Here is a 26,205-nt window from a genome sequence, read left to right as displayed (position 1 = left end):
CGCTAGTACCCCTTTCCCTCCACCCCGCCCCCTTCCCCCATTCAGTAAAGTCGACATCAACAAAAGTGACATCTTTTCGCAATTCCTGTCAGAGTATCATCTAGTGCAGGGGTTTGTATGGCCTCACGTAAGTATGTTGGCCTGAACACCAGATGCTAGTCAGGTTAAATAAACGTGTGTCTATTGTGAGTTAGTCCGCTTTATAGCACCCACGTCACGTCTTTTCTCTTATTGACGAGCCTGATTAGTTATGTTTCGACTCACACTTCCTGTTTCTAATTTTGTGCGCATGTCTGTGTCTCTGCTCATGTATAAAAGAAGAAGCCTCTTCTATCTCATTCGCCGATCAGTGTGATTTCTGCAGCGCACAGCTGTCACCATGGAAACCAGGGAGGGAGCCGGAGATAGCGGATGTAAGGGAGAAAGAAAAGGGAAAATGAGATTGAGAATGAGCCAGAGAGAAAAAGAGAGGAAGGAGGGTGTGTGCGCGCTGTGTATGTGTGTCAGTTGTTGGATAACAGCCACAGAAGGCCTGCATGCAGTACCACCCAACTAACCTCTGCACAGCAGCAACATGAGGGGAAGAGAAGCAATTTGTGATAGTATTTGTCATTACATTCAATTGGTGAAAACAATGAGCCCTGTTCAAAAAATGAGCACATGCATGTGCTAAAGTAACAGTTAGTCATGTTGCACATCAGTGCAATGACTTTTTCTGTACATAAGAATTCTGGAAATCTCACACTTGCAGGATTTCTTTTTTATATTTAACGTGTGATGTTTGGTAGTTCTGATTTGTCTGTCCTTTTTAAAAAATGACTGAAATTCTCACTTCTCTGCTGATCCATCCATGGGTGGATGGATGAATTTTGGTTCCCACCTGTTTCCAGAGTATTTCTTATCAGACTTTATTGCATCTTGCCCCCCTCCTTTTTGTCAGGCACACACTCGGTTAAGAGTATGCCATCCTCTTTTAGCCACCCCCTCCAAATCTCACCCCTCATTTTTGCCTCTCTTTTTCACTTGTGTCTTATTCCTGGTTCATCCATTCTGCTCTCTTAACTCTCTTCACCCTTTTTCACCTCTCATTTTAACCTCAAACAACCCTGCCCTACCTTACATGTACACACACACAAAAACACACATGCAACATTAGCTTCAGGCAGGTAGAGCAGACTAACAAGCACAGTTCAGGTGTTGATCACATCTGTTTTCCATCAGTAGTGAATGGTTCGATCGCACAAAAATGTCCCATTGGTCCTTTGAAAAGCCTGAAAGTGGACTACTGGGAGTGGATTACCCTGTTGCTACTTAGAAGTGCCATTAAGAGGCAATATAAATCTTGTGGTGTGCCTCAGGGTCCTTACTGGTATTCCTCTATTTTAGAAATGCTTTTTAAAAAAAGGGAGCATAACACCCGAAACAATTGTTTGAAGTTGTCTGATGTTGTTTTTGTGTCAAGACTCTTATTGCGGAGATCAGATAAGAAAAATACGGTGCCTGAAAAGTATGAACCAATAAACCTAGCATGGTACTTGAGAAACCTCCGTTATGGCTGACAAAAGATTTCATGTCTGAAGCATGGCACGTTCACTTTGCATTAAAGACAAGTGATAATATGGATCACAATGAAAATGAAAATTAATTAGAATTATTCAGTTGTTCTCCATACTGCGGGGGGTGAAGTCTATGACAATCGTAGCCAGCCAATCACAGGGCACAAAGAGACGGACAACCATTCATGCTCACAATCATACCTAGGGGCAATTTACAGTGTTCAACCAGCCTACCATGCATGTTTTTGGGATATGGGAGGAAACCGGAGTACCCGGAGAAAACCAACGCATGACCGGGGAAAACATGCAAACTCCACACAGGAAGGTATGAAACTGGGATCGAACCCTACCTACTGCTTTTTCATTGTGTCTTATGCCTGCTGCTAGATCCTGTCCTCCCAGTACATCATCGGTTTTTAAGAATGCTGATCCACATTGTTGCATAAATTATTTCTTTTCTGTACAATTTTAATAGTTATGAATCTGTCTGAGTCTTGATAGTGTGCTTGAATACGTTTTGACAAGATATCATTTAATTAGTGTGTTAAAATCTGTGATACTTCAATACCTGACACAGAGAAAGGTAAAAAAAAAATGTTGCTTTATATATTCATTCTTCAGCTTGTAGTATTTCTATTTATTTTGAATGTTCTCTTTATCTCTCTGCTCACAATGTACCCACAGAGTAGAGTCAATATTAGGTCCAAGAGAAGATGTCACCAGGTAGACAGAAAAAGATACGCTGCCTGTCACAATCAAACACCAGTAGACTAAAAGAAACTAAATATAGAATACATTTGTGCACCGATGATTTCTCAAGAAAGAACATCATAAAATTCTTTTGTTGCTCGAGTAAAATAGACCAATCATGTTAAGTTGTGGTGGGATCAAACACAGCGAGAGCAAAAAATCACATAACTTCCCAAATAATTTGTGAATATCAAGCGTTAGCTTGCTGGTCACAAGCACATGCCAAACACATTTCCATAAATGCGTACCTCATACATTTTTTAAATTTTAAATGAAGTGTGCACTTCTACTATAGGGCAAAAATCTTAAATGAGGAGGTTGGAGCAAGCCCATCTCTGCTGAAAAGAAGCACTTTGCTGATGGCACGTGTGGGTAACATGCGCTTCTGCGTGTGCGCTCGTGTGTGCCTTCGCTCACGGTTTGACGAAGACCTCCCTCATTCATAAACTAAGCCATGTGGCAGTGAATCTGCCCCTTTAAGAGGCATGAGCTTTCTACTGAGGCTGACTCTTGGAAAAAGATGAGTGCCGATACATTATTCACCACCAAGGACACACACACGTGCCGATACACAAACATTCTCACACACAACACAACCAAGGACAAGAAAACGAGTTAGGCAATCAACAGCGAGAAGATGCACAAAGAAGTGCGTTCATATGAAGCGATTGGCGTAATGTCACAGGGAACATAGGCATTGATGTACTTTTCATCGGGGTGATACTATCATATGGAGTCTCAAACACACACCAGAAGGGAGAAATTTTCAGCATTCTGTTTTTCTGTGTGCATAATTTATAGCATCCCCAGATCTCCCCACTAATGACAGAACACTAGGGCATCTGCAGCACAGCAGCAACAGCTGACTGGCTTGGTGGAGGGTGTTTGTGTGCGTGGTGGATGCGCACATGGTGAGGGGACATGGGGCAAGGACAGCATGAGAGATCGAAGTAAACAGAAAAAGAAGAGAAAGAAACACAGCGGGCTCAGTTTTCATACCCAGCACAAACAGGTTATAGAGCGGGTGTGTTGGTGCGAACAGGTGCAATTGATTCTATTTGCTGCCAATCCAAGCGAATCTCTCATTCCCTTTAAATGTGAGGGATTTACATGTCATATAGCGCTATCTCCAAAGGAAGACTTCCCAGCTACCCCTGTGTTTAGATCATTTTCAGTTCACCTGGCCATTGTGGTAAGAGACAACAAAAGTGGGCACCCTCAAATAAACTGGTGATAAATGCTAGGTATTTAAATGTGTCCACGTCACGTTACTGTATCTCAACCCACTCTTGCTCGTTTTTGTGTTTTTGCTGCTTTTCTGTCTTAATGATTTGATTTGGTGATTCTTAATGATCCCATTTACTTTGATTTGCTTTGTACTTTGTGCTTTTGCTTTGTTGTTCTGTCTAATCACCATCTTGCTACTGTCACAATCACATTTCCTGAATACGGAATGAATAAAGTTATCCAATCCAATCCAATCCTGATTGTTACTGTATTCATTGTATTATGATAATGATGATAATATGAATGATCATGGGTTCTCAACATATCTTAACATTGCTGCCATACTTGTGCTATTCAATAATAATAACTCCTTCAGTGCCGTTGAGGATGCTAGACATTTGCCATGAATAGACATTCAGTACATTTGAACTGGAGGTCGGGAAGCGAATGAATGAATGTCCATCAAATGGACTGGATGTCTATCGCTGTGAATGGGAGTCACTGAGTTAATATGACTGATCACTACAAGTTATTTTGTAATGGCATCAGCAACTACTCAGATGTATTGAATTGATAATATATGCTAACCCTCGTGGCCCACAATTATACCTGATATTATTTTCTGGCCCACTAGGTTGCCCAACCTTGCCGTCTGCTTTGGATCATTTTTCTGCCTTGAAATTGTCAATGCACCAGACATAGAGTATCTTGAAGCACAAACCCTTGCTACACTGCAACAACCAGTGATAAACCAAATTCCCAAATGGTGTGTAAGGGTTGGACCTGCAAGAAAATCCAGATGCATGCATTTTTCCACTTGAGTACTGCCAGGCCATCTACAGAAATAGAACACAGTGTGACTGAAATAGACACAGGTACGCAACAATGATACAAATGTGACAAGACTCTCCGGAGACACATGCGCACACACAATAAAGTTAAACTCCTCAGGGATATTTTTTCCCATTTATGTTCAGTGTGTCTGTCAGTCTGAGTGGCACTTTGACAAGCTATTAGTGTAATGGTGATTGTAATGTGTTAATTATTAAAGCACCAAAACACTATCGCGACTACTTCTTTTTATTTTTTGACCAGTAATGTGTAGGTGTGAAGAAAAAATACTGATGAAAGCTAGTCAAGGGTGTGGCTTTGGCTACGACTCCTGTTGTGAGAATTGTCTAAACGTGCTGCAACAGGGCAGAGATCTTCTAATTCTCAGATCAAATCCTAAGTGATTCTGCCCTGTAGGTGATACGTACAGTGACGGAAGAAGAAGCTAAGAGAGCACTTCTTATTAGCATAATGGCCTACCCGGAATACAAGCATGTGTAAAAAGCTAATTTTACATCTTGTAAGTTTGTATCGTTTTTGTGCTTGTTTTTCTTTTTGGAATTTGGAGACTTTGCTGAATTCGATAAATTGAAAAAAAGCACAAAACACAGTTTTAGTACAATTTTACTCTTGGCCAGGTAGTCAGTTAATGACGTAGTGGAAGCTTGCCTTTTTTTCCTCCGTTTACTTTCATGGCTGTGGTGGGCAGCGTTTTAGTTTTTTTCCAAGTCAATCTCGAAAAATGGTTAATACGTGTTATGTAAGAAATTAGTCCAACACTAGCGACGTAACACTGTTTTTTTTCCCGCCCTACCAATCGGTAAACTGAGTGCATTGAGCACACACAGAAGTAAGTTTTTTACAGACAACTGCTTTGAATAGTGACGCTAATTAAATATTAGTAATTGTTGACACCGGTGTCGCCAAAAGAGCACCAGATAAAATCACGGTTTTAATATTTTCAGATTATTTTTTTTTTACTTTTAGCTTTTAGTAGCCGCCCGTGATCCGATATTAATGGAACCCAAAATGTTTGCTTGTCAGGCCCTCTCTCTCTTCCTTTCTCACTCGCAGTGTTATGGTCATTCTGCCTCTGGTTTGAACTTGCACGGTAAAATCTCCCTGAAAACATGTTCTTTGGGACTTACTTCCTCCGCTGACACACTTTCAATTTTGACTTCTGACTCACCGCACAAAGTCAATAACTCTCGACTACTGTTTTCCATTGCAACATATGCCCTCCTCCGGAATCATTGCTTTTGATTTGATTTCAACTATGCAGAGGCATAGCATAAATAATTTTTATTGTACAGTTTCAATAGTTATGGATCTGTATGAGTCTTGATAATACATTAATGAATACTCTTTGTCAAGATTTACTAATTTAATTAGTGTGTAAAAAAACGTTGGACCTCACCTTGAGTCACCTCTAGCTTGTTGCGGTTTATGGCAGAATATTAAAAGTAACGATATTTGTTCTTCCACTTGATAAAATGTTGGCTACTATCAGCTTTAGGATATTAACTTAGTGGCTGCCATTGACGGCGAGAGACGACCAATCTAATTTGACTGGGGGGCTGGAAGCAATAGAAATCCAGCCTCCTAGGCAAATTGGATTGGACAATATCAATGGCAGTGAAGCAGGTGCCTTAAAGCCAGCAAAACCAGTTGATACAGATTTGATGTCTTTCACTGTCAATGGGAGTGAAGGAATTAATCATAGTCGCATCTGGTGGTCCCGTCATAGCATCAGATCATTCCTCACCATTGAGTTCCACTCCTCAATTTTCCTGACTAACTGTGGGGCAGTCATAACTTGGAACACTCTCCAGCCACAGCAGGGAAGGAAACCCCAAAAGTGTTGTGAGAATCAGTGACGGGAGTTTATGGCCTTCAAAAATTTGATTTTAGGAAGAATCTTTAATTCATTCATTTTCTGAACCGCTTATCCTCACAAGGGTTGCGGTGGGTGCTGGAGCCTATCCCAGCTAACTACAGGCACAAGGCAGGTTCATTCATTCATTCATCTTCCATACCACCCATCCTCAAAAGGGTTGCAGAGGTTGCTGGAGCCTAACCTAACTGTCTTCGGGCGACTGGCAGACTACACCCTAGACTGGTCGCCAGTCAGTCGCAGGGCACACAGAGAGACAGACAACTACTCACACTGCCACTGAGTGGGAATTGAACTTAGACTGCCTGCACCAAAGGCAGGCGGAATAACCACTGCACCATCAGGTGGCTTCACAAGGCAGTTGACATGCTGAATTGGTGGCTAGCCAATCGTAGGGTAGAAGGAGACAGACAATCAATCATTCACACTCAGACTCATCATTCAACCAGCCTACCATGCATGTTTTTGGGATGCGGGATGAAACCGGAGTACCTAGAGAAAACCCACACAAGCTTGTGCGGAAAATGCACACTCCACACACTCAGGACCCACCTGGGATCGAACTGTGAGGTCGACATGCTGTTAAAAATGAGTTGAGATTTGACTATATTAATAAGGAACTGCAATGGTTTCTTTTAGTGTTAACTACATTATTTTGTCCAGATTTTAACATGAGTGTGAGAAAATGAAGTGCAGGCTCAAATCACTGCTGAAACAAAGTATGGTATGCAAGTCTATAGTTGGGAACATCTGGACAAATAAGAATTTGTCCATATTATTGTTTAAAGTAATAAAGCTAACATTGGGTGTTGGAGGGAAAAGCAGGTGGTAAATCCAATTTATCAAAAGTGAAAAGACCTACTTATCACTTTTACCATTCCTTTAAATGCAGAACTTGTTTACAATGCAAAGAAAAATGCTCCCTTGTGATTTTTTTTTCGCCATTACAAATGGATCATCTTCAGAGTTATCCACAGTAAATATTAACATTTAATAGACAGTCGCCAAGCTTTGATGGTGCTGTCTATGTAACAAGAAAAAAAGAGAGACGTACAAGTTCTCGGAAAACATTTGCAGCAGCAAATTATGATCATTTGTAGGAAAATGATTTGCTTCGCTGAAGACCTACACTATATTCCATTTCATTCAAGAAACAGCCAATTCAGTGGAAATGGGGGAATTACAATGGGAGAGGGTTCAGTTTCAATGAATGAAATATTCAATTTTTCCAAGTCTCAGCAATACAAAATAAAGTCGTTTTTGTTCTTGAAAATACTTGAGCACAAATCAATTCTTAAATCCGAAAGCACAATCAGAGTTTTAAATACATAGATTAGAATTGTATGTGTTTCCAGAAGACAGCTATTATTGGTTGGCAGGTATTAGGCCCGGGCATTGATTGGTTAGGCTCAGGGTGTGTGTCTGCAGAGAGCCGCTGAGCTGCTTCTAATGAAAGCCAGCTTGATGTGGTTTTATATTATATCGAATTATAATATATTAGATTGATTAATCCAATCTATAATGTTAACACACGCTTTTAAAGTCTACAATGGATTGTTTCCCTTGCCTTTGTGTCTCGGAGTGCCAATCTCTGCACTGCCTGAGAGTGTTCCACACTGAACCCTGATTACAACAGCTATGTCATAAATAAATGACTTGATCATTTTAGCATGTCACAGAGCTAAAAATAGAACATCACAATGTTAGCCGGCCTGTTAGATGAGCTCTTTGTACAGACGTTTGACTTCCTTCCTGTTCCAACTTCCTTCCAAGGGTTTAATTAGATTATTTTTGATTTATACAGTGTCTTTTCGGCACAACAAAAGTCAAGGCATTTTCCATTCACATTTGCAGACTGGTGTTCAGCGCAATTATGCCACGCAGTGTTGATTTTGCTTTCAAAATTAAACATACCAAAGACATATAGATGGCAGATGGAATGTTATTCTGAAGAAAAACAAGAACTTGGAAGGTGGAAAAAAAACACTTCTAGGTGAGAGATGGTATGCTGTACAATTTGTATCATGGAGTGATTTGATTCGAGCTACAGAGTTGGTTTCTTTAGGAAGACAAATGAGAGGTAGGTTGTTGTAGGGAAATGTTCATTGCCATTATTACCTTATTTTTTTTAAATAAAAGTCACTTTTATTAATAGTTTGGCTAGGCCTGTGACTTATTCTTGGGTGTGACTTATATGTTTATTTTTTTCCAAGTGACAGCTGAATGAAAGAGACAAAGCATTCTAGTCCAGCCCTCTATTTTCATAGTCGACAGAAGTGATACTAATAAAGAAAATTGGGTTGGCTAGTGATTTGGAGTGAGATCGAGGTGTTTTTTTATGTAAATATTTGAACAAATGGTACATCAACAGGGTGCTTATTGTTCTCAATTTTAATTTTATGAGTTTAACATATGTATAGTGTTTATTCTTGCTCGCTGATAACGTAAATTTCCCCCCAGAAATGCAATTTACCCTGCATTGTGAAGTTTTTTTCTTACCCATAACCAACTCATAGTACATTTTTGGCGGGATGTGAAGTCCGCAAAATAGGGTATTTAAAAAAATAATAATAATAATTCAAAATGTCCAAGATAGGCATGTTACATTCCCTCATTACAACTACTAAAAGTTCAATGTTGGCAGAGTACTTTTTACATTATTTCTGTTTGTAGAATTCATTCTCATTAGTTACCAATGCTTGACTTCAACTTGTTAGGGCTTTAAAGTTTTTCCTCTAAGGTCCTGGTTATGTACAATTTGATGCCAGAAGAGTGAGAGGCATTCCCTAAACTTTTCGCATGAGTTCCAAACATATCCATCCCAGTTCCTAATCCATTCCCAAAGTACGTCATGAGAGTTTGCTTGAAAATGCTAAAAGCTAAACGTGCAACAGATGCGTCTGCATAAACACTATTTCCGTCAGATACCCGGGGAACGGGATGGCCTATCCTAACCCTGTGCTCACAGGTCAATGCAGTCACAACTGCTAGACATGTCATGATTTGACATCTGATATACTGGCCCCTGGCAACAGTCCTCAGCAACAGACACAAAGGTCACCTCAATGCAAGCAAGCTTGCTGTCCTCACACACACACACACACACACACACAAACACACACAGGAGCTCCACTCTAATCTGTGATGGTGCAGATCTTGCTGGCTCTGCTCAAAGAGTCAGAATGCACTGATCACCAGTCAGCAGGAGTCTGCAGTGGATGGAAAGGAGGGAGGGAGAGAGAAGGGGTAGTTTCTACTAGCACACGCGCATTCATATGACACACACACGCACGCACGCGCACACACACACACAATTTCTAGCATGCTTCTCATTTAATTATGGGTGACCGGGTTATAGCGGTATTGAAGTGTCAATCGGCTGGCGCATGCGCACGCGCAGACCCCTGTATAGACTCGGCACGTGCACGCGCGAGCCGGTCCCCCTTCGCCTTCAGTTCCAGTGGCCCTCACTCACTCGCCGTTGGAACTTACCGCAGTCCTCGCATAACACTCTCTCCACATCTTTCTTGAGCTCCGGCTCGCTGGCGTCCACGGGGGCGTAAGACGCCTTGAAGACGTAAGGCTCCCCGGTCGGGTCCATGAAAAAGATATATTTGTGGTCCTTCTCCACCGTGGTGCATGGGGCCTCGGAACTAAAGTCCCCGACGGTGACGAGCTGCTCCCTCTCGAGGCCGCCGCTGTTGACGGGCCACACGTCCAGCACTTTGACATTCACACTGTAGGGCTCCCGGGAGGAGACGTTCTCCGGGGAGGAGGAGCGCACCTCGCCCTCAATGACCACAGCTGATCGGTACGCTTGGTCCTGGAGGGAGTTGAGACTCGGGGCGTAACAGGCGAACGAGACCCCGATGACCAGCATGGAGAAATGCACTGGATCAAGCCTCATACCGTCAGCCTATGCTGTGGTGCAGTGCTGCTGGGCGGCGGAGGGAGCTGCAAGAGAGAGACGGCGGCGGCGAACGAGCTCCGGCAGGGGAGAGGCAAAGCGGCAGACCTTGTGGAAGTGTCCATGCCATCTGTGTGAGCCGCCGCTTTCCCCATACGGCTGCTGGCCTCGGATGGGGGGGGGCACACACTCAATAACACACTAGCACGCACACTCCAACACACACGCACGCGCGCACACACACTCTCACGCACGCACGCACTCACACGCTCTCACACGCCAGCCTAGGAACCGGAAACGGCCCGCTTCTTCTGCATGCTTAAAAAATGTGACTGCTGCATTCTCCTTTCCCAACCGCCCTCCGCCTCCTTTCCTCTTTCCTGAAAGGCAAAGCAAGACTCGTAAATTAGTCTTCTCTTCAATGCACGACTGAAACCTCTCCCTCTCTCTCCTCCCTCTCTCTCTCTCGCTCTCTCTCTCTCCAGCTAATAGGCTAGCATCGCATGGGTGGGCGCATTGCCTCCCCGGGTGGGAAAAAAAAATCTTCTGCGCGTGTAGTGGGAATCACAATAAACGATAAACACTCCACGCCAGCTCAGGCTTTTGATCCGCTTAAAAAAGTATACATCACGAAGAAGTCTCTGTTCGCCAAATCCGTCAGTCAGTACAGAGGATGCCGGGGAAGACCAGACAGGATGAGATAGCGGTTATCCGGTGAGGCGGTGCAACAGTAGCGCGCACCCTCCAACCGCGTCCCCTGCGCCCCTCATCGCATGCGTGCGCCTTACGTGAGCAAGCATCACCTTCCCGGCCACTGGCGTCCGATCGCCGCTTCCTGCGCAAACGCTCTAAAATCCCGGAGAAACAGCTGGAAAGCAGCGATGGTGGTGCATGTGGATGCAAGGCGGTCGAGCCCCCCCTCGTTGCCTGGTTGCAGTACGCAATGCACAGACACAATAGCGTGTTGCCAAGCCTCTCGTATAGGTGACCAGTGTGGCTCTCCAGTGCTCCCTGCTACACACTGCGGTTGCGATGAGTAACGCTGCGAAATGCTTTCAATGGGGTCCTCGGCTACAGCATGTGATGTAAAGAGAGAGACGCCGCAGCGACTGATGCACAATGTGCTGTTTGGCGATGAAATGCCATGTTGCAGTTGTCGAAGGCAAAAAGACATTTATTGAAAATGAAAAGAATTTGACATCATGTGTTCAGGATCAATTTGCCATCCAATATCCAATTTCTGTATCCCTCTGCGTGCTGGAGCCATTCATCGTGACATAGCCTTTTAACACTGTCAACAGCCAAGCGTCCTTTACTAGAGGTCAGAAAGCCTTTCATTGACCATCCCGTGATCAATGAATTCACGGTCATACAGGGCACCTAATGGGAAAATTGAAGGCAAGGGCATTTTCTGAGTGTACCAAAACTAAACAGCTTCCTCCATCTGATTCACCAGAGGATCACGCGAGCAACATGCTTGTCCAAGATTCTGAAAGTGCTTAGGCCTAATACCAATCACATAAAGAAGGCCTTAGGAACATCATTTGGATGAAGGTTTGGTTGCCCTCTTTAAGATCCAATTAATAATGCGCTTTTAATACCGGCTGCACCCCCCTTAAAAGAATACTACCAAATCTCAATTAATTGAATGAGAGCCACATTACTGGGATTGCTGCTCCAATTCCAGGAATCAGTTCAGTGACCCACCCCCTTCTCTGCTGTCTACTTATTCACTAATCATTCTTCTTTATCCTCATGCATTTAGTGCAAACCTCTCGTGTGGACCTCACTATGTCAACATAGTCTGTTTAGGACTTTTTTAAAAAGATTAATTAACATTTTTATTTTAAATGTGTAAGACTGGCGCTGATTGGTTAGCAATTTAGCACATCTGCCTCACAGTTCTGAGATCAAGGGTTCATTCCACGGTGGATTCGGACCTTCCTGTGTGGAGTTTGCATGTCCTCCCCAGGCCTGCATGGCTTTTCTCTCGGTGCTCTGGTTTCCTCCCATGTTCCAAAAAATGCATGTTAGGCTGGTTGTGCATCCTAAATTGCCCCTAGGTATGAATGTGAGCATGAATGGTTGTCCGTCTCCTTGTGACCTGTGGTTGGCTAGCCACCAATTCAGAGTATACCCCGCCTACTGCCCATAGTTGACTGGGATAGGCTCTAGCACCCCCGCCCTCCTTGTGAGGATAAGCCAGATGGAAATTGAAAGAATGAATATGTAAGTCTTTTGACCAAAAATGGTACTGCAACCCCAATCAACCTATTGCCGTGCATAACATCAGCCTACAAATCAGCACAGTAACAAATATTTCATTTGGTAATGCATTGAAAGCATCAATTACTAACAAACGTGCATGCCTAAAGTGGCTATCTTTGAACAAACAATCTTTTTTTCAAATTCTAAATCTGCATTTAATATAGTAACACAAAGATATTGTTCGAGAGCCAAATTGCTGTTGTATTTTTTCTTGCTTTCGTGTCTTTTAAGAAGCATATTATTTATCCTATATCCTATCCATATAAAATAACTATTATTTGTTGAATGGATATATTCTAATTACAAATGCTACATGCAAGTGAAACGTTTAAAAATTTTCTGATTCCTATTGACCAAAGCACTTCAAGTGCAAGATCTGATGAAAATGAGTGAGAACGTAAATGGTTGATTGTCTCATTGTGGCCTGTGATTGTCTGACAACCAATTCAGGGTGCCCCCTGCCTACTGTCACAGTTGACTGGGATAGGCTCCAACACCCCCACGACCCTTGTGAAAACACATGGTAATGAAAATTAATGAATGAAGAAATTATCTGAAAAAGTTATATACGTATTATGAGCAATACTGAATGGATGAATTTTATTTGTAATGAAGATTTTAAGCATTGTTATTTCCAGTAGTAGAGACAAAATTTTAAGAATTGATATTCATTTTCTGAACCGCTTTATCCTCACTAAGGTCAGGGTGCAGTGATGGAGCCTATCCCAGCTGACTTAGGCACGAGGCAGGGGGGACACCCTGAATTGGTGGCCAGCAAACAACCATTCAATTTAGATTGTCCAACCAGACTACCATGCATGTTTTGGGACCTAGAGAAAACCCACACAGGCCCAGGGAGAACATGCAAACTCCACACAGGTGGAATGACCTGGATTTGAACAGTGAGTCTGCCAGAATGGAATTTGTCACTTATTCAAAGCGCTATCCTTTAAATAACTAAGGGTTGCACACAAAATGTATTTGTTACGTCCACGGGAGACGTCAAGGCGAGGTAGGAGGGATTAGGACCCAGTCGCGGGGAAGCAGGTGAGGACGAGGCAAATTGTGCTCATAACCAAAACTTTAATAACTTAGGAGGGACCTTGCAAAATAACAAGGAAACGAAACATGAAACCAGACCGGACTAGGGAAAACACGTGGAATCGAGGAACAAGGTAACGTGGATGGATGGTAAGGGAATTTAGGCAGACGATCTGACAATGACATTAAACTCAGTGGGGTTTAGATAGACAAATCAGGGACTAATTTCGAATCACGCGCAGCTCTGCGAACACAACGGCAAGGCAGAAGGGACAAACGAGAGTTGGGAAAAACAATAGCAGGCTGCTCCTAACAGTAATCTTATTCGGACAATACAGTACCAAGTATTTTTTTCAGCTCAGTTTTTGAGCAATTTTATCATGTATCTCAAACATTTTAAGTGCAAGACTTCTCAAAAAGTAATTCAGTTTGAAAATAGCTTTGCGTTTGATTGGCAACATAATTTGACACCTGAGGCCAAATTACAAATGTTTTTATTTTATTTTTTATCTTACTTTTCATTGCCCCACTGAGTGCAATGGGAAAATAACTTCTAGGATCAGCTGTCATACAATATGCTTTTCAAGCTTTCATGGTTATTGCGGCCTCTTAACAGGATTATGTCTGCCTCATCCCATTCTTTAGCTGCAGTTTTATACAATTAGAAAAATTAAAGATGTAACACAAGATTATTAAATGCATTAGTCAGACTAAGAGAAATCAGAATGCACATACAAGGCAATTTAGAACAGCCTCTTCTGTTGAAATATCACATTTTCCTCGTCATCCGAGGTTTCAAAGTTGTTGTTATTATTTTTAATCAATCAAATACACGTGACCAATCTCAAACGTCAATTACCAAAATTTACAGTGGGCAAACAATGAAAATCAAGACGTCCTGCTGGGAACGTGTGAAGTGAGGCAAATCGGATTCCGCCTCTACACTGTGCAGCCTCTTTTAGAGTGGCCGTGGCAGCCACACTCAAGGGACGCAGGAGGGCACACAAACTGATGTTAATGTAGTTAGTTGTTTGACTGCAAACCAGACTGTACTGTGACTTTGACAAAGACTGCACACTTCACAACTGGTGGGGAATAAATGCAAAACTCACAGAAAGCTTCTTTAAACTAGGCCAGCAGTGTCAAATAAGTTTGTAACTAATACTTATGGTTAAATGTGATTACTTATTATATTATTTTATACACAACAATTTGAGGTTTGTCTGTTTATCTATGCTTCAATTAGAGAGAAAAAATTAAATTCAAAACAAAAATAAAGTTTGGCAGTCCGGTGGAAGAGTGGTTAATGCATTGGACTCACAGTTCTGAGATGGACGTTGCAATCCCCTGTGGGTTCCGACCTTCCCATGGGGAGTTTGTCCTGCATTGATTTTCTCCGGGTACTCCGGTTTCCTCCCACATTCCAAAGACATGCATGTTAGGCTGTTTTAACACTCTAAATTGCCCCTAGGTATGAGTGTGAGCGTGATTGGTTGTCCGTCTTCTTGTGCCCTGCAATTAGCTGGCCACCAATTCAGGGTATCTTATGCCTGGTCCCCATAGTTGGCATGGGATAGGCTCCAGCACCCCCTGCAACCCTTATGATGATAAGTAGTATGGGCAATGACTGAAAGAATGAATACAAATTAAGACAGTTTCTTTCTCAGGCTACTTAAAATGACCTGGATTTAGCCAATTCTAACAAATATCACACTGCTAAACAAATGAACCTGACTATGATTGTGTGTTAATTTGTAAACATGAACAGATGTAAACGTGTGTTACACGACAGTGCAATGACTACACAGTAAAAAATAGAAGCCTACAATGTATAATCGTCTGTTCTGGTCAATCTAAAGTACTCTGTACATTTGCTATATTCACATCAAAATGAAACTCCTGTTCCCCACCCCAGGTCAATAGAGGTCTTTCGCTATCGACGGATTCATTCCTGCGAGGCCATCAATAATTTCCCATTGAGAAATAATCCCACACAAATCCAATCACAAGGCAATGATTCATGGAATTTCACCAGCCTCCCTCAGACTCCCACTCGGCTATTCATTCAGAAATCTTTCCTTGACACCCCCAACGCATTCACGCTCGTCACCACGCGCGCACGTCGTTTGCCACGTTCGCTGTCCGTGGTCCTGAAAGCCTCACCCCTTGACGCCCTTCAACCTGGGCAATTTGCCGGCCATCTGTCTATCCAAATTACCGAGGCAATGCATGTTTTTTTTAAAAGTCAATAAATAGAGAAGGATTTTTCTTTAGAAAGGAGTTTTTGATTTGCAGCCCTGCGTTTCTAGTTGTATTGTGGTGAGCAACAATGTTGCAAAATCACCGTGAGTGTCTTGAACGTCGCTTAGACGCATTGAACTACAGTAACCATGGTCACTTTTGCCTTTTTTTCCTCCCTCCATCCCTCCCCCTCCAGTTTCACCCTCCCTCCTCTCTCCCTCGCGCACTTCTCGCGATAGCAGCGGAGCCGTTTTGACAGGCAGTCGAGGTTGCAGCAAGCAAGCAGAGGGATACACGGTGGAAGGAAGGTAAAGCAGGGAAGGCAGCATCATGGCGGACCGAGACAGCGGCAGTGACCACGGAGGGCCTACTGCAGGCCCTGGCTCGCTGCCGCCGGGTGCGATGGGAGCCATGTCCCGGCTGCAGCACGACACCGAGGAGCTCGCCTCCAAGCGGGTCGACATCCAGAACAAGCGATTCTACCTTGACGTCAAGCAGAATGTTAAAGGACGCTTCCTAAAGATAGCCGAGGTCGGCGCGGGGGGAAACAAGAGCCGCCTGACACTCTCCATGTCCGTGGCCGTGGAGTTCCGCGATTATCTCGGCGACTTTATCGAACATTACGCCCAGCTGGGCCCGAGCAACCCCGACTTGGTGCAGGATGAGCCGCGGCGGGCGCTCAAGAGCGAGTTCTTGGTGCGGGAGAATCGGAAATATTACATGGATCTGAAGGAAAACCAGAGGGGGCGGTTCCTGAGGATCCGGCAGACCGTTAATCGGGGGCCCGGGCTGGGGAGCTCGCAAGGCCAGACCATCGCGCTGCCGGCGCAGGGTCTCATCGAGTTCCGCGATGCTTTGGCCAAACTCATCGACGACTACGGCGTGGACGAGGAGCCGGCCGAGCTCCCGGAAGGCACCTCGCTCACGGTGGACAACAAGCGTTTCTTCTTCGACGTGGGCTCCAACAAGTACGGCGTCTTCATGCGGGTCAGTGAGGTCAAGCCCACCTACCGGAACTCCATCACCATTCCGTGCAAAGTGTGGGCAAAATTTGGCAACACCTTCTGTAAATACGCCGACGACATGAGGAAGATCCAGGAGAGGATTCGAGAGAAACGGGTCTCGGAACTACTGCCCGAGGGCCCCCACGGCGCCGATGACGACGGCGACGACGACTGACTGACGGGCTCAGACGCCAAACCGAACTGAGAACTCATCGAGGAGATGGGACTTCACGGTGTCGAGCGACTGTCAAGAGAGAAGAAGATCTCCAAGGGAATCACCCCCGACCCCACCGTCCCCTCCACACACGCACATAAGCACCACAGAAAAGGCAGCAACTTGGCTGTCTTCTCTCTCATTTGACTGGATGTCACCCACTTGATCACCACGTCACAGTAAGCGCTGCTATTAAGGACTGTAACATTTCAACTGTTTCTTACTTGAGTTCAGTGACGATGAACAGTGTTTATATCTGTCTAAAAAAAATTGCACACCTCAAAAGCTATTTAAAAAAAAAAGAAGAAATCAAAACTACTAAAGATTTCACCAGAAATGACAACAGAGCTCTATTATGTATAAGAAAAACCGCCTTCTCATCGAATGCGTTGAAATATCAGCACAAAGAGAACATTTAATGACAATATATCCCAATGTTTTATAGTTTAATATAAAGGTACGCAGACTAAATATGGAAACTCTCTACAGGTGATTGACCTGCAGAATGGCAAAAGCCCTTCTGCATGTTTGTGTTCTGAAAAGAGGGTTGGTAAATTACTTAGTTATTTAAATTTGACCCAAAAATGCACAGTCTAATTAATTTTAGAAAATTAATTAATTAATTAATTGAGAAAATAAAAACTCCATGCACTTACAAATGAGATACTAAGTCTATCTCCGTGCTATCTTAGGGTCCGATCCTCCTGCACCATGTCCTTAAAGACTTCAGTGGGGGGGAAGTGCTAACTTAGATGTACAAATTATGATTTTGTGAATCAGCTCTAAAAAGAAAACAAAATCCTTACGATACCCACGTTTTTGTGGGAGAATTTTTTTCAGTTTCTTTTATCCTCCCACAGGGGAGAGGGTCCATTTTGGGGATGTGCAAAGCTTATAATTAAGGGGGGAAAGACACGCCTACGCAGTGTGGGCATCCTCTCTGACGTCATTAGAACCCGTGCCTTATACACTCCGCCCATTTACGTGTCCTCACGGGAATGGTCCGTGACCTTTGTCCACTTTAATTTAAGTGTGCTGTTACTTAGGTGGAATGGCCTCCATACTGTTGCAAGGGCGGTAACGTTGAGAGCCTTGCGAGGTAGCGAGCGTGATGCTTTCCCAACGGCAGCGTGTTCTCTCACCCTTCGGAACGCTCCGAGGTGGCCTAGATGTTCCTAAAATGTCGTCGGTGGCTCTGCGCACAGCTGGTGTAAAAAGTAAAGCGGCAACAGAAACAAAAGAAATCCGCAGAGGCTCCACCAGACGGTTTGTCAGCGTGGAGCAAAGACAGAAGCTGTTAAAGGACCAGGCAAGGCGTCCTTGTGCCCTTTTATCAGTGCAGGGCTGAGGCAGTATAAATGTTATTATGGTGCTATAGCCCCGACATTGCTCCTTTTCTCATTTTACATATAATATACGTGTATATATCTATATATATCTATGTCTTTTTTGCTCTGTTCTTTTTCCGTTTAGTTCCCATCGCTTTGTCATGCCGAAAATCGTGTCAGGTTTCCCCCTCCTAGACTGGGGCGGAGCTACTTACAAAAGAGGGACATTTCTTATTAGTGTGCAATATTACATGCATGCCGATCATGGCGTAAGTGTCACTTGTATGGACTATCACAAGATGAAAACAATAACTCGGTATATGAATATTTGAAAGCATGGCAAAGTACTTACACAACGTGATGTTTTTTTTTCTCAGCTAAAAATTCTGTAAAACTCGGATCGGTGTGTGGGGTTTGCTAGTCCACCATGAACAACTCTCCCGTCTTTTATTCTGCTCCACGCACTTACAACGTGTACACTTGCTTTGGGGTCTTACACACAAGCACGCACATAGCCTCCCCCCTGCTGAGGCCTCATGTTGCTTTTGGAGCGTTTGGGAGGGCTCTGCAGTATTTTCAACAAGGCCTCTTCTCATTTGAATCCAAAAGTGTGCTTGGGGACTGAGCGCAGACCTTTTTTCTCACCTGGCACCAATCATTGGACGTGCACATTTGATGATTTCACAAAAAAAGTCATCTACATAGGTTTTCTAAAATTTTAGAAAAGGCTCAAGGTTGGTCTGTTGAACGCTTGAGTGAAAGTGACGGTGCGGACTCAACACCACCAATCTAATGTGATGGATTCTAATGATTACCTTTATACAGGTAACCTTTGATTAAGACTTTAGTGGTCCCATTTGCCCAGGTTTTTGATGAACCAATTTTTGGCTAAACTAGCATCCAAGGCGTTAGAAAGTCAAGCTCCAAAGGTGGGAATCCAACTATTTTTGGAAAGGTTTGCATGGCTAAATATGAGGAGAATCCAAGTGTGCTCATAAACGTGTTTTGTCAATGAATAACTTCCACATAGATCGCAATTACCCAGTCGTGTGTTGAGTCCTCTGTAAGAGAAAAAAATAGTTTTTTTTCTTACATGCACTATATTATTCTTAAGTGCCCCATTATTATTGTTTGTTAACAACAGGGTTTGCAAATATAATGTATACACCACTTGAAAACAGCAGTGTTTAAAAAGGATTTTAATTGAACATGCTTTAAAGCCTGACTTGGTTGCTTTAAAAAAGTCTTTTTTTTTTACATTGACCACATAGTAACGCATCGTACAGAAACTAAGGAAACAGATCTTATACCAAAATGGACAACAAACTGAATTTATACTTGGCGCTATGATTCAGATTTGACTGTCCCTCAATGAGTTTCTGATAACATTAACCACACAACCAACAGCAACAGTCTTTGGTCTCAACTCCACACAAACCACCCACTAAGTAGCTCATTCAGCTCTTCTGTTTGCACTCTGATCAAGTGTCAGCTCCATGATTGGCAGACTGTTTAGGCTAATATTGTGTATAGATGTTCGTAAGGGAAGTGGATCCCAGATTTTACAGGGCAGGGGTGGGAAAAGATGGTGTCTATGCACAATGGACAGATCCCATGTCACTATTAGGACATAAGCCCTTTACCATCCCATAAGAGATATGTTGTACCTTACAAAAAGATTTTATCTGTGCTGTGTATGTGTGTATATGTATATATATATATATATATATATATATATATATATATATATATATATATATATATATATATATATATATATATATATATATATGTGTGTGTATATATGTATATATATACACATACATAAATACGTACTTAGAAAATATATATATATATATGGTTTGTTTATATGGTGTGCCTCCTTTAAAAAAAAATTACATTATAAACAGGAAAAACATTGCGTTTTTCTTTTGCTTTGTATATTTATACTTACAGAAAGCATTGGATAAAAACAGATACCTACTTGCACTTTAGATATACTATGAGAAATACAAATCTGCATATAATTTTTTATAGGGATCTAATTCAAAGGATATGAATTACAGGCTTTGTGGTTATTGCTGGACAGAGATGTATTGAGTTCTACTTATTGAAGTATATTTTGTCTGTGTCAGAAAGTTTACTGAAGTAAATTGCATGATAAAGTAGTGCTATACACCAATATTGTTCTTTTTTTAAGTTGGTAAAAATGTCTGAAAACTGTGATAACAACCTTCTTGTATGTTAAAGCTCTCCTTCCTGTCAAAATATGGCCTTTCCTGACTACATGACGATGGTGCTTATACTTTGACATCAAGCTCATCCTGTACATCTCAGCATCATCGCGACTCGTGTCCTTACACTCTGTTTACCACCTTATTAAATTTATGTTGATGGCTAAAAACAAAAAGGAAAACAAAAGCAAAGGTGTGCTGTTTTGTACAGTGCTGTTTATTTTTAATGTTTGGGGGAGTCTTGTTGTCTGAAAAATGATTAATCATGCAATAAAATCTCATTCCATGTGTTATTGTCACTGCAGTATTGTATCAACACTACATTTACGGATGGCAATAGTTGCATATTTATTTATATATATATATATATACATACATACATACATACATACATACATACATACATACATACATACATACATACATACATACATACATACATACATACATACATACATACATACATACATACATATACATATACATATACAAACATATACATACATACATATACATACATATATAGTCATTATGTTTTAATTGGATTGACTTAACTCTCCTACCTTAATGGATAAATAATAAAAGGTATTATTTATTACTATGTTGTGTATATTAGTTAACATTTTGTGAACCAAATTTCACAGCCACTTTGCTCTTTTTGAAAGTTTTCGATGACAATGATCATATTTCCATATAATAAAAGCAATACTGTGAAATGAATAGCATCGTAATGAAAATTAAGAAAGTATCTTAAATTATAGTTAATAATAAATGTTATCCTCACTCAAAAAACAATTAACTCAGTTGGATTACTAAAAATTTTGGATGGAGCCTTTTAAGTAGTGTGGTTATTGCACTACTTGGGGTTGCGTAGAATAAAATTGAAACATATTACTTCTTTTAATTCATGAAGTAAGGATTATTTGATTTAAAAAAAACATTTCCCTTGTTTAACATCAACAACAAATATCTGGGCTAATTGTTATCAAATGTTTTTTATACTGATGCTTAACGTATTAAACATGAATCCGTACAATCACTTTTCTTGAGACATTTCAGATGAAGTAAATCATCGGGTTTTAATTAACGGGTGAATTTAAATTGATTGCTTTTGAGTTTTTGGAAATAGCAAAGCTACAGTAACTGAGTATGTTTGAATGGAAACAAGTTTGGTTTAAAATATTTAATGGGAAGATTCTTAGAGCCACACCGATGGTTTAATGTGAAAATAAACATTTACGTGGCGATGAGGATGTAAATTTAACAACCCTCATCAATAAAAAAAAGGTTGAGTTGGCGTGAAGTCAGAGCCTTCAAGGGCTTGTCTTCTGGACATTTAAATACTATCAGAAACAAAGACCGAGATAAATGTACAGATGAAAGATTGATTTAATTGGAATGACCATTTTTAGGAAGTAAATTGCAAGAAAACTAAGAAACGTGTGTACCAAGATTGCCGGTTTGCACATTTCAAGCTAGGACATTTGGGGGGGGCAGCAACCAACTGACACAGGTAAGGAAAAAATAATTATTGTTCGTAGATCGTTATCTACAATTCAATTATGACGCAGAAAATAATTGTCTTCTTCTAAAATGCCTTTAATATAGAGTACAAAGAAATATGTACAGTACATAATTGACGTCAGTGGCACCCAAGCTGCTGCACATCATTTTGGTGCCATTATTAATAAATCACAACTCCAATCTTCTCTATAAAAGCTTACTTTATGAAGCACATACTAAATATTCAGTAAATATGTTTCTTACGCTGTAGGAATATCTGGGTGGAAGAAATTTAAAAAAACAGTTCAGATATATACAAACAAAGTAAAATGACAGGTCTATGCTGACATCAAAGTGCCAAAGTTGTCTTTTTTTTTTACTTAACATGACAATCAACAAATATTTTTGTCACAGTCCTATTATACAGCACAGGCCTACCCTAGGACATGAGGACCAACTGTTAGCACAATAGTCTAAATGACTAAAAGGGCCTCTGTATTAAAAAAAACAAGCATGATATTCATCCTGATGTTACAAAGCTCTCTACTGCTAACATTATTCAGCCCAAATTTCCAGTGTAGCCCCCAAATGATTTCTAAACCTGTCCATTAAGAAACAGAAGAACTGAACCCCAAAGCGAAGACATGACAGCTCGTCATTCTATGGCACGCTCAGGTAAAAAGTCAACAAGTGCCTCACAGAGGCTGCGTGAGGGGTTCTAAAATCTACAGTTGTGTCATAAACAAATTACTTAGAACGGGTGTCTGTGCATTTGAGTGAGATCAACAAGGTGCTCACAAACATCGGTACCATCGCCACTGGCTCGACAAGCCAATGTTCTTGTGTTATCCAAGAGGAGCCTTAATGTGATATGTTGTTAAATTAGCACTAGATGACTGCTTTGTCTTCTAGGTCTTACTGAGAAAACCTAAAAATCCGCTTGTTGGAAAACAATTGTTTCATAATAAAGTGACCAACGCGGAGGATGTTTCGATGGATATTCCCCTGCTGAACTTGTTTTCCAGCCCCTCTTATGACACTCTTATTTGACGTTTGTGTACCAAATGGCTGCTACGCTGGTCCAAAAAGGCCAAAGAGGACAACACGATGAAGAACACAGGACTGAAAGATTTGTATGTTTGCTCAAAAGCTGCATGTCAAAAGAAATTGAGTTGTATTTGTACTGAAGTTTTTCTGAGGCGAGAAAGCCATTTTGGGATTCAAAAACTTCAACAAAATACTTCATGACCCCTGCAAGATGAACTTCTTCATGAACATTTTAAGTATTTTAACAATGACGGTGAGAATTGGTGATTTCATTCATCTCCTATTATCTGACTGAAGTGTAAAATTCCAGCTTTATTTTAAGAGGGTGAAAGTGAAAAAAAAACTTTCACAATGATACAGTGGAGAAATAATCATCACATAAATATTCACTCAAATCTTTACTGGATATAAAATGCTAATTATAGATTAGATGGGCTTTCTCACGTTGGTGAATCAGATTTTCACACCCAAGAATGACAGTAATTGTAGTTATATTGTTAAATTATCCCAGGAGAAAACGCATTAAAAAGGGATCTCAAACTTGTGGCCTTGTGGACAGTATTCTGCTTCCCCCTGACCATGATTTTTAACAAGTGTGTTTTAATAACTTACAGCGCAGGACAAGCTACCATAACTCAAGTTCATGACAGTTTTCAGCAAGGTTTGTCAATAAGTTGCCAAATTTTATTAGCCAATGTCACTTGGTTAAAACCAAGGGGAAAATATGTTTTAGTCATTCCTCTTAGCATGCTATGAAGAAAGCAGTAAGAAAGGTACAATGCTCAAAATATTCCAATAAGTCCTTGTATTTAATACTTTAAAATACAATATGGAAGTGGTCAGGACGAGCCCAGACTCTATTCCACCTGCCCCAGGGAAAAAAATGAATTTGAGACCCCTACTTTAGCATCTTCACACCAAAATAGTTTTAAGCCAATAAAATTGACATTAGAAATAAAAATTGCCATTATTACTGAATGCCAATCAACAGTTTTTTTTGTGAAAACCTTTAAACTAAAGCTAAGTTTCTAGACTTCAATCACAATCATCTGAAGACTGAGACTTAGTCTAAATAGTACTAGACCTAACTGTATTGAGAATTGCTTCCACTGATATTTCCAGGTTCATACATCCATCTTTAAACGCTTCCCACCAACTACTGTCAGTGCAGTCTTTTAAGAAAAGTAGGTTGGTGGTCATAACAACACGGCACAGTGCTTTAATTCAGTCACATGCTGATTCCCACTATAAGACGCTAGAAACAAAGAATATTTAAACACGTGTCACTATTCAGGGATAACAGCAAAATCTAGAGCTCGAGCCAGATCTGGCTCGGATTCAAGTTCTTTTTGATTTGATTCAAGTTCTTCCTGTTGACCGTTTGCTCACTAGCTAGTCAAGGTGCCGCGAGTAAGGCACTCAACTCCGAGCTTCTCCGGCTAACAGTTCCACGGGGACGGCCCTCTCTACACGTGTGCAAGGAAACGATGGTAAACAGAGTGAGTTCACGATCGTTTTTTTTAATTATTATTATCATCATATTAAGAAAGAAATAAATAAATAAATATGCTCGGCATGGGCGGATCCTTCTGAGTTTCAGGGAGTTTCTGTAACAGATTCGTGGCGTCGCCTTTGCAAATCGCACCCCAGCCAAAAAGTAGGTCCAAAGGGGGGAGTGTGAAATGCAAAGGGAAAAATGCTACAGTAGTACCATTTCCTCTACTTCAGCCGCTGCCTGCAGAGACTATGGCATCGTTCTCTTTGCTCAAACGTACTTTATAACACTTATTTTAACTAATGACTGCATCAAAGCTTGCTTTACAAATAAAAATACTGATGATGTCATAAATATTGATCACAGTTCCGATCATTTTCAATGTGCAACAGCAATGAGGTTGAGGCGGGCGGGGCAGGGTCTTCTATTGCTCGATAGGGTTTTATCACCAGGGTTGATATTGGTATTTTCATTTCGGTGGAACGACAAAGAGGGAACCTAATATAACACGTTACGTGACGCTGGTTTTGGCTTGGAGGGAGGTCGTTTTTAGGGCAGTGGTCTCTGCGGTCCCTTTCTCTCCTCAGCTCGTCGTCTGTTCCACAGCAGTGCAATCGCCGCCCCTCCCGTTCAAGCCACTGTGGGCCTGGCTGATGGACGGTGAGGACTTTGTCTTGCGTAGGTGGCCAGCGTGGACACCCTCCGTCATCAGGCCGCCCAAAATGCTGGCCTCGATCTTCTCCAGATCGTCTGTCTCAGTGCGGATTTTGGCCCCAAGAAGGCTGATGTATGTCTCATACCGAGTTTTCTGTTGAGGAGAGTATATTGGAAAAAAGAGAGAAATGGGCAAATAAGCAGTATGACCGAAAATGGTTAAAAACTGTTATTACTGCACTGATACACAAACTGTACATGGTCACAATTTGGCTTTTGCATTTTTCCCACCTGAAGAATCACCTCTTCACTGATTTGTGATCAGACCAAAGTCATGTCTAACATGAAATTATTGTTTTGGCACCATTTTGTGGAATCTGGTGGCTAGAGAAGGAAGGGAGGAGACTCACAAAATCGCCACCCTCTTGTGGCACCAACAGGTAATTACAAACTTTTGAGGTCGGGGATATTTTTCAGTTTTTTGGTTTTAAAAAAAGGGCTATGTGAAGTATTTGGCAACAGAAAAGAAAAGAACATATCGACACTGAAATATTTCCTTGACTTGACAATTTTGGTTTTTTGAGGAACGACACTTGGATCCTAAACTATTTTTTCCGACTGTCAAATGGCTGGAAATACCATTTGTCACATTGTGCTACTTTAGTTGTGTTCCTTAGCCACCAGGTAGCATAATACTAAAAGTCACAACAACAACAATACTGGTCTTGTTATACATGAAGACGACAAACACAATTGCTAACTTAGCTTAGGTGTTTTTGTTTGTTTATTTTAAATATATATTTGCAGTTGTTCTCTCTGAATATGTTGAAGGTTTAAAATCGCACCTTTTCATATCCTAAGGCAAAGTTGTCTTCATGTTAAAAATATTCAAGGTCCAATTCTCTTTATTTAGTTTTAGTTAGGCAATAAACAAAAAGCTGTATTGAAAGAACATGTTGAAGCTGCTTTTTCTAAAGGTAGGTAGCTAAGCAACAACTTTACTCTTTAAAA

The 26,205-nt window shown here is 41.4% G+C and overlaps 3 protein-coding genes across 9 annotated transcripts in view; 1 reads left to right on the top strand and 2 right to left on the bottom strand.

The window, feature by feature from the left end:
* LOC144082643 (pro-neuregulin-2, membrane-bound isoform-like) overlaps positions 1 to 11,242 on the bottom strand; it is a 36,225-nt gene extending 24,983 nt beyond the window's left edge. The window contains exons 1-2 of one of the 4 annotated variants that reach the window (XM_077609927.1): positions 10,043 to 10,184; positions 9,751 to 9,956 (exon numbers count right to left, since the gene is read on the bottom strand). In XM_077609927.1, the coding sequence (XP_077466053.1) occupies positions 9,751 to 9,859 (109 nt within the window). In that variant the 5' untranslated portion in view covers positions 9,860 to 9,956; positions 10,043 to 10,184. Of the gene's footprint in view, positions 1 to 9,750 lie in introns of all 4 variants that reach the window. The other 3 variants (XM_077609925.1, XM_077609924.1, XM_077609926.1) reach the window with 3 other exon arrangements.
* Positions 11,243 to 15,949: 4,707 nt separating this feature from the next.
* Positions 15,950 to 20,785, top strand: LOC144082822 (transcriptional activator protein Pur-alpha-like). Its single transcript, XM_077610252.1, has one exon. The coding sequence runs from the start codon at positions 16,046 to 16,048 to the stop codon at positions 16,892 to 16,894; it is 849 nt and encodes a 282-aa protein (XP_077466378.1). The 5' UTR covers positions 15,950 to 16,045; the 3' UTR covers positions 16,895 to 20,785.
* A 1,288-nt stretch (positions 20,786 to 22,073) lies between these two features.
* The window catches only part of LOC144082310 (PH and SEC7 domain-containing protein 2-like), a 33,574-nt gene continuing 29,442 nt past the window's right edge, over positions 22,074 to 26,205 (bottom strand). For all 4 annotated transcript variants that reach the window (XM_077609362.1, XM_077609363.1, XM_077609361.1 and 1 more), the window contains one exon: positions 22,074 to 25,348. In XM_077609362.1, the coding sequence (XP_077465488.1) occupies positions 25,124 to 25,348 (225 nt within the window). In that variant the 3' untranslated portion in view covers positions 22,074 to 25,123. The remainder of the gene's footprint in view (positions 25,349 to 26,205) is intronic.

The sequence above is a fragment of the Stigmatopora argus genome, chromosome 9 (assembly GCF_051989625.1).
Source record: "Stigmatopora argus isolate UIUO_Sarg chromosome 9, RoL_Sarg_1.0, whole genome shotgun sequence".
NCBI lineage: Eukaryota > Metazoa > Chordata > Actinopteri > Syngnathiformes > Syngnathidae > Stigmatopora > Stigmatopora argus.
The sequence above is the reverse complement of the archived record's forward strand: the minus strand, read 5'-3'. Positions and strand labels throughout refer to the sequence as shown.

Coding starts and splice junctions, on each gene's coding strand:
- LOC144082822 (XM_077610252.1), top strand. CDS start 16,046: ATGGCGGACCGAGACAGCGGCAGTGACCACGGAGGGCCTACTGCAGGC.